This window comes from Dermacentor silvarum, chromosome 9, assembly GCF_013339745.2.
Source record: "Dermacentor silvarum isolate Dsil-2018 chromosome 9, BIME_Dsil_1.4, whole genome shotgun sequence".
Lineage (NCBI taxonomy): Eukaryota > Metazoa > Arthropoda > Arachnida > Ixodida > Ixodidae > Dermacentor > Dermacentor silvarum.
Window position 1 is genome coordinate 84,989,023 of NC_051162.1, and position 9,057 is coordinate 84,998,079.

The window sequence follows — 9,057 nt, forward strand, 5'->3', positions numbered from 1 at the left end:
GTGGCTCTGTTACCCCAAGCTTCCCTTCCGATTCATTGGTTTGGCTGTGGGTTCCACCTTTCGCTCCCGGCCTTTCTTCTAAGCTGCTCCCAAGATATCATGGACCTTAACGTGTAATTGCACAAACTTCCCCCGTGAATTATGTCGTCGAGCCTGTGTCACCATCTTCTGATCAGCGCCGTCGTGGTCGCGAAACTGTTCACGTAGATCGACTCAAGCCCTTCTACGATCCCTCTATGTTACCGTACGCTTAGATCGCCAGGATGGCGTCTTTTTCTCCGGGGGACAAATGTAACGAAGAAGCAGTGCCGGTTAGCCAGGTGCATCTCCGGCGTATGAAATACGACAAAGAAGTGCCGGTCAGTCATGGCGCATCACCAGCGATTTTACGCACGGGGCTTGTCCTGACTGCTCGCAGAGTTCTGACTGCCGTACCGAGTTCGACCTTTCAATCCTGTCAATAAACACCTTGACAAATGAATAAAAATAACAATCTTGAAAAGAAGAGTACATACAACAAGGCCCAAAATGAATACGTAAGAGAATATGTGAAACTACGACACAACAACGCAAAGCTCGGAAAAGAACAATGACAGAGAGTTGTGAAAAATATCAGTCATGAAAGTTGGCGTTATAAAGACTGTATTCTGTGGACAGTTGAGTGTTGTTAATGATAGGCAGTGACATGGAAATGTCTTGTTCTCTGGTGATCTTGCGCTGAATACGAGAATTTATCCCCCTCTCCTATCGGGAACAGTGGTGCACGCGAAGCTTGTGCAGCCCTATAGGAGGGGTTGATTAGTTTGTTTGAGCGGCATAATGAACCAAACGGCAGAACTCTTCCGAAGAACGAAACAAACGCGGCCTCTCCATCTGACTGCCGGGTCTGAACGGGCGGGAAACGGCTGGCGCGAGGCGACTGAAAACGCGATCACACCCTTTCCCTTCTCCTCCGGAGGGAGCCGACGCCTGTGATCTGTGATGAGGGACGTGTGATGAAAGGACGCCTGTGATGAGGGAGGGGACGCCTGTGAGCGGTATCTTCGTTTGCCGAGCGTACGGTGAAGAGCGTGCACGTGTTACGGGCGCGCGCCTTGCGCTGCGCAAACCGGAGGTCGTTGGTTCGAATCCGCAGCCCAACCAGCAATCTTTATTTTCGCGCGGGTTGGGTATTTTTGTAAGCCAACACCGACGCCGCCACGAGTGAGGCAATGCAAGGTTCGCTTGAAAATTGTACTACTTAGAAGTTCTGGGCACATGAGGATATCGCGTGAAGGAGTTTGAAAAAGAACAGAAGGTCAGCGTGATTACGTCGGCAGCGAAGTAAGGGCAATGACAATAATCCAACAATGCTAGAGCAAGGCCCAGCGTCCGTGTTAGAAAAGCGGACAGCGGTGATGATATATGCTTAAGAACTTATTCTGGACCCGATCTATAATGTCACTGTTGGATCTAGAAATGCCGTTGTAGACGAACGACGCGTGCTCGAGTTGAGGAAGATAGATTGTTGTCTACAACTTGCGGAACAGTGTAAGAAAACTGAATTCTCTCCATAGCCTGCAAACAGAGCCAAGAGTGCGCATACCTCGCATTGTAACGCGTTTGTGTGAGCTGAAAAGTGTAAGGTTGTATCAAAAAGTACACCGAAATCATTGATCTCATGGACCTTACACAATGGTACAGAATCTACTGAATAAGAAAAAGAAATGCTTGCTGTTTTGCGATGAAAGTCATGACTTTGGTCTTAGCATTCAAAGTGAGGTTTTCATCTGTGCACGATTTAGAAAAAGAAAACAGGTCAGACTGCAGGATGCGACAGTCATCAATAGTTTAAATTGCCTTAAGCATCTTGATGTCATCGGCATATAGAAGGAATGAAGAATTCCGAATGGCTGAAAGAACGTCATTATTAAAAATAAAAGAAAGGAGTGGTCCTAACACTGATCCCGACGCCGCTAGTTGTCATGTAAGAAGACGTTTGACCGTTGACGTTAACATAACATAATCTATCAATACGATAACTCCGCAAGAGATTTACAATTGACGAGTCAACACCAAAGTGCGTAACATTGATGAGAAGCAGTGAGTGGCTGGCCACACCAAAAGCTTTGCTGAGGTCGCAATAAATGGTGTCTACTTGCCCCCTTTGAAGTACTGGCGCGGAGATCTGTGTCATGAAGCTTGGGAGATATATGATAGTGGAGAGGCCGGTGAGGAATCCATGCTGATTCGGAATCAATGTGTTATTCACAGTACAAGACAATACGTTGTGAAGAGCAAGCTCAAAAACCTTAGACGTGGCACAGAGAAGAGAAATCGGGCGATAATTTGAGACATCGGTTTTACAGCCAGACTTAAATACAGGAAAAACACGAGCAGTTTTGCACATGCGAGGGAAAGTGGAAGTATTCAGAGAGCTATTAAATATAGATTTCAATACTGGGGCAAATATACCACCGTACGCTTTTAAGATTGCGGAAGGGATGCCATCAGGACCGCAAGATAGGGAAGGCTTCAAGCGCTTAAAAGGCATTCGCTGATCAGCTTTTCATCAAACAACACAGGACTAGATGTAGGAGCCGTTGTGTGCTGCTGACTGACACCAGCGTTTAAACCTAAAGGTTTATATAAGGAAGAGAAATGGGCAGCAAAACAATCCGCGACAGCTTGGACTTCTACTCCAGTAGAGTCGAGCAGGCGAAAACACTCTCCGCGATTACTAGTACGCTTGCGGATATACTTCCAAAATTCCGCCGGCCGGTCGGAGGCGCTCTTCAAGAATGCAATATATGAGTCATGATCCCGCTTATATAGGCGTTTGCAGAGAGTTCGAAAAAAGCGGAATTCTTCTCTCCACTCATTAGGCACAGGAATTCTTGATTTACGGTGCGCGCGATCTTTATGCTTTAGGGCCATTATAAGTTCAGATGAGAACCAGTGGGGATATTTAGAGCGCCTAGGACTGTACTGGGAATGTAGTTGTGCATACTGCTCAAAACAAGCTTCATAAACTTAAATACTTGGTCATCGACATTTGTTTTATCTGTGACCAGTGACCAATTGGTGGTGGACAAGAAATCATATAAGCCAACATAATCACCACGCTTGAAAGCAAAGCGCGAACATCATTTAATGCCTGGGGAAGGAGTTCTGCCTCAAGGCTGACACAGAGGCAGCTATCTTAAAAACTGATTGGGACGCACAAGAGAAATGTCAGAAAGGGAGACATCTATAACTTAAGCATTCGAGAGGCAAAGGCCTGAACCTTGTCAGAGGAATTAGCGATCAAGTTGTGCTGTTGAAGATAACAGAAGGACAGAAAGTCCAGCAACAGGCTGCATTTGTTCTCTATATGTAATGATTATAATGAGAATATGTAAGATTGTCCAAATCAATTCATGGTGTGTTAAAATCAACAAGAAGGATTACTCTGTGCTTGCTATGGGAGGATAAGACACTTTCAATACAGGAGATGGCCTAGGCAAAATATTCGGTGGTGCATAGAAAGTTAGGATTAACAATTTTTCACAGTTTGCTAGGCTGACTGCAAGCCAAATCGACTCCTGTACACTTTCTATGCCATTGCGCCTTACACATCTCAGTCAACTGTGAACAGCAATCAGTACGCCACCACTTTTTTGTTTCAATCCACTGAAGTACCGGTCACTGTGGAAGACGTTGTAATGTGGTGGAAAGAAATGTGAATACGAAATTTCACTGCAGAGCCAAGTGTCGGAAATAACAAAAATAGGAAACGAAGGCAAAATGACATTGGAGAAAAATTCACGTGCCTTGGTGTGAAGTCCATGAGCGTTTTAGTAGAAAATGTCCAAATTACGCACAACTTTGATCTTTGGGCGTTATCTCGGAAGTATGAAGCATGCCGCCCTGTAGCACCACACGGAACGGCTTGAACAGACATCTCATTGGCCACATAGATGGGTCGTTCAGGCGCTTAAGAGCTTCATCATCGATGGCTTCTTCAGCGCAGACGAGAAACGAGGCATACGAATTATGCCTCGTCTTGAGGCGCTTGCAGGCTATGGGCGGTGCTCCGACGCTCGAGAGGTGTGCTGTCAGATCAGTAGACGTGGTTTTAAGAGAAAGCCTGGACACAAAACTGGCTATCGGTCGCGGGGCGCGTTTCTCCACAGATATTCCCTGCTAATAATTATAACAATGACAATAGTAATAATAACACTCGCAATAATAATATTAATAATTATAGAGAAACATTAATAATACTGTGGTCAATTAAAGCACACGTCTTAGTTTACTAACGTTTCTAGTAAACAGTAATGAATTAATTGTTATAACATCACAGATGCACTTCACCGTGAACATATAAACAAAATCACTCATTTTCTACCTTCGGCCTTATAGCAACGGCGCAGTTTACTTCCTAAAACAAATGTGTATCAATAAAAATAAACAAATAAATAAAAATGGGTAAACAAGCAAGGAGAAAACGCTGCAGGTGCAAATCCGCGCTAGGAGTCTTTTCAGCAACAGAAACTATTGAGCGCCACTTAACACATCTCTAGTCTATGACAATACGACATGAAGTTTCTCTCAAAAGGGCCAAGACGTAAAAATACAATTCGATGGCGACATGTCGTCTGCGACCAGGTATTTTAAGACGATTTTATATTCTATTCATGGGCGCCGCCATCTTTCATGGGCGCCGACAAACAATTTCTGACACGCACACAAACAGTTTCATGAGAATTGAAGTCACGTAACATGGTCATGAAACGCTGAACGCATTTATACAACTATTTTCATGCTCGCGAATCGACTGTAACGTAAACATCGTTGTTATTGACTGAAACAGCAGCTTTAACACCCCACGATGGCGACACCAAAATGATTCCGTAAAATTGTCTTAATTTGGCGAAGCGGAGGAATGGACCCTGATTAGGCCCGCATTACCCCAGCTGCCAGCTTACGCAAAGCGGTGGCAACTCGAGAGCGGTCGCGCAACGGTTGAAGCATTGGCGAAGCAACGCCGTTGGGCCACCCTCTCGTATTCGACCACCGTGGTCAGAATGGTGCGGGAACTTCGGGGTGGGGTTGACACCCGTCTTTCCTTTTCGCGAATTTTCTGCCTTACCAATCTTTGGCCTGCCGCGTATTCTCAGGGTCAGGGTGGGGTTTTTGGTATGTAGAAGGGTAATTTACTAATACAGGCGAAATCATTTTCCCTTAGTGTCCCTTTAAGGTCTATATACCAGACACCAGAGCTGTGGACAAAATATGTTTCGCCTTACGATCAAAGCCGGCAACAATTAAGGAGCGCATCATAATTTGCATCAAGAAGGCAGAGACTGGGCCAAATCCACTCATGTATTACAGCATACTCTACTCAATGGGAGCGTGAGGAATGTTAGTCTCAATTTAATATGAGTCGCCTAATGCACCTGCTAAAAGCTACCTTACTATTTTTCTTGCAATTATTTGCCGCCAATTCATATTTATCCAGGCGAGACCACTTGAGACCTTCTCATTTTATGCATTCGAAGGATGGGAATTAGCAGCCTTTCTAAAAAATGTCGCAGTTTCATCCGAAAGGCGATCATCAATTGCGATAGCAAATTAGTAGAGCGCTATACGGAGTAGGGATAGTAGTTTTATCGGCTGCATAAAGTTGCATGGACACATTTGCTTACTAACTGAATTAACAAGCGTGGTGTCAGCGCGCACAAGCAAACATGGATAGATCACACTCGATGACCGCAGACAACCACTGTCAAAACGCTGGCGTGAGCAAGCGCGCCGCCGCAGCGGGCGAAGGTTCGTGCGGTATATCGCTTCAACGGAAACTCAGCGGCGAAAGCACAGCGCATACAAAGGTCAGAGCCGTGTGGAGATCGCGTTCAAGATACGGTTCGCGGGACAGCCCGCACCGGCGCAAAGTACAAGCGCAGTTGTTGGCAGAGTAGAAGCCGCCTACCCTCCCTCCCGTGCTACCTTCCCGCTTTCCTCCTTTCGCAAGGGAGATTGAGTCGCCAGTTCCCCTTGCGCCCGGTTGCAAGGTACGTATTTGGTGCCGCAGCACAGCATCGCCCCCCCCCTACCTCCCTGTCATACTCCCACGGCCTTTCGCGCGACTGAAGAAGTCGCGTTTGTTCCGCCGTGCGTTCGCTCTCCGTTAAAGCGCGCGTCCCACGCCCGCTTTAACTCGCACATACAGTGCGCGGCGACGATTTTATCGCCCTTGTACTTTATACGGAACCTCACGGCGACGCCGACGCCGATGGCAGAAATCTGCTTGAAGTGTCCATATAATTGCTATCGCAATAAAATATTTCTCTGAATTCATTCTTTCGTGTTGCTTACGCTTTAAAGCCTTGATTTTTATACAAGTAAAGATAAATGAGATATGATGATGATGATGATTTTGAACTACGATAAGTAGCCAGGAGTGGCGCAGGAGTGGAGCAGAAGAAAGACGCATCAGACAAAAATAATTTTAATGAGGAAAAAATGCGAAATATGCAAAAAAGAAACAAAAATTAGTCACTGAATTTACTCGTGAAGAATCTTTGTAATAATTAGTTAATTACTCTTAGTTGTGACATGAACATGTATATTTGAATTGTCATTCGCAATCGGTCGGCACGTTCATCGGGAAGGAAGAATAAAGAAGAAGAATTCCTTGCGGGCATCGTCGTCATTTTGAGATTCCTAGTTCGAGTCGTGACCGACCCCTCAGAGTGGGTTGCGCCATTCCACCAAGAAACAAGCCAACCAACCCCTGTGAAATCGTCAGGGCGAATGTGCGGTGAGCTGGTATAGGACTTTATGCACGCCCGTTCTTCTGCAAGCCATCATGGTCTGGCAGTACGTGACCCCTATCGTCGGATCGTTGTTGGCCCTCTTCCTTGCCGTGCTGTATTTCACCGGGCCCGCCGACGATGCCCTTGCCGCCGAAGTGATTCTCGGTGACAGGCGCGATGACGATGGTTGGCTGCCACCGGCGTTCGTAGACTTCACAGGAGCCATTAACGCGCCGCAGAACACGCTGGCGGCAATCCATGAAGCGAACAGGACGGGGGCCTCGGGAATCAAGCTCTATTTGGCCATCCAGGGCTACAGCATCGGGGTACTCATCCACGACAGGAAGGAGCTGGAGAGAGCCGCGAAACGCAGGCGTATGCTGAAGGCAACGAAAGACCTGAACCGACTCCGAGCGAACGATGTCGGCGAGGACGGCGAGCGGGCACCGACGCTGAAGGAAGGCGTCGAGGAGTGCCTCCGTCTTGGCCTTCGGGTAATCGTGGACGTCCAGGAACACGACATCCACTCCGTGTTCCACATCGTCAACCTGTTCCGCGAGCGACCCGAAATATATAGACGAGTTCTGGTCGTCTCTCCCAGTCCGAAGTTTCTCGTTCACCTGGATGGTGGTCGCATCGTGACGGCGCTAACCCGGCCTGCTGGATCCTATGCGTACGAGGACGAGCAGAACACCAAGCGACGCTATGATAAAATCCTGTGGCACCTGATTGCGAAGGCCGCCGACTGGCTACTCGAATGGTCCTTCGATTGTGGCCTGCTGACTCACCTGACCATGGTTTCGGCGGTGCTAGTCAACGCAAGCGTGATCAGCCCCCAGTACGTGCGCTCTTGGAGGGACTGCGGCATGCGTGTCATCGCGCTGGCTTCGAACGACTGGGCTGAGCACGATTACCTTCGTCGAGTTGTTCAAGTGCCTATCGTTACAAGCAACTTACGTCGTAGTTAGGTCTGGATGAACTGCAATCCAGTTTTATTTCTCGAGTTCTCACGACTGTGTGCTTCTAGTAAATATAATCATCATCATCAGCCTATATTTATGTCCACTGCAGGACGAAGGCCTCTCCCTGTGATCTCCAATTACCCATATCGCTGTCAGGCGCAAGCTGATTCCAGCTTGCACCAGCAAATTTCCTAACTTCATATATTGTCCACGTATAAGTACATTTCTAGCTCTGTGAGAGCCAAGGGTGCGGGCATTTTGTAAGTGTCCGCCAAGTGGACATGTCCATTTCGTCTGCTCCAGAATTTCTGATTGGCTGGGCTCAGGTACGCATCAGAAGGACACCGACGTCGCCAGCCAATCAGCACTTCAGCAGGAGACGATATGGACATGTCCACTAGAGGTGGACACTTACCGAACACTCTCCCCTTCCCTTCGCTCGGGCGTAGCTATAGGCTGGAGGCACATCAGGTACGTGGGCTCCTTCCCCACCACCCCTACGCGCTACTAATACCCGCGTACCCCGCCTCCAGTCAAGTGCGAGCCATCCCTTCCAAAAAAAAAAAAAAAATTCCTGACTGCGCCACTGGTACATACTCTTGCGTACTACGGAAGCACATGCATGTTAGAGATAGGGCTAGATCAAAAAGAGCGGGTTAAAGGGTTAACAAAGCGCACCATATAATTGGTTAAGAATGATGAAGTATTCTTTCAAAGCTTTCAATATTTCTTTCAATATTTTGTTTATTGAAATGAAAATAAAATAAAGAGATGTAGTCATCCTATATAGGTGATGGCTGCTCCTTTTTGCATAGTTAATTGTGTAGTTATGAGAAAGTGCCAATCAGAATCGTGTACCCTCCCTACTCTTCCATCTCCCCTTTAATTTCTCGCGAAACCGCAGCGTCGGTACGTCAGTGTGACATTACGGGTATCGATTATTAAGAGTTCTTGGCCCATTATTCCAGGTTTTTCATGACGGTCTGGTTGCTGTAGGTCGGTGGCTAGCTATCTTAGCGGATATATTTGTGGTTACGCGTACATATGCGAAGGTTATATGAAACTACCATGCAGCTAAGTGGCTTATACGACACTTGTAGGCTGATCGAGCATGCAGATAATTATTGATGCGTTAGCATTGAGAGTGTCAAAGTTGGGAAAAAGTATATGTGTGAAATGTGGAAGCCGGTCACGTGGTAGAGGCAGAAAGGAGATGGGAGAGCTATATTTTGTTACGAGTACGGGGAAAAGTGGTTTATTAGGCGTGAAAAAGCAGGACTAGCAGGCTACGAACAGCAGCAATAGCCGCTGCACAG

General features: G+C 47.0%; 1 protein-coding gene across 1 annotated transcript; it reads left to right on the top strand.

Annotated features, from left to right (window-relative positions):
- Positions 1 to 6,832: 6,832 nt before the first annotated feature.
- On the top strand, positions 6,833 to 7,747 carry LOC119463697 (glycerophosphodiester phosphodiesterase 1). Its single transcript, XM_037724522.1, has one exon. The coding sequence runs from the start codon at positions 6,833 to 6,835 to the stop codon at positions 7,745 to 7,747; it is 915 nt and encodes a 304-aa protein (XP_037580450.1).
- The last annotated feature ends 1,310 nt before the right edge of the window (positions 7,748 to 9,057 follow it).

What these genes read in the sequence shown, in the direction of transcription:
- LOC119463697 (XM_037724522.1), top strand. Translation starts at nt 6,833, where the DNA reads ATGGTCTGGCAGTACGTGACCCCTATCGTCGGATCGTTGTTGGCCCTC.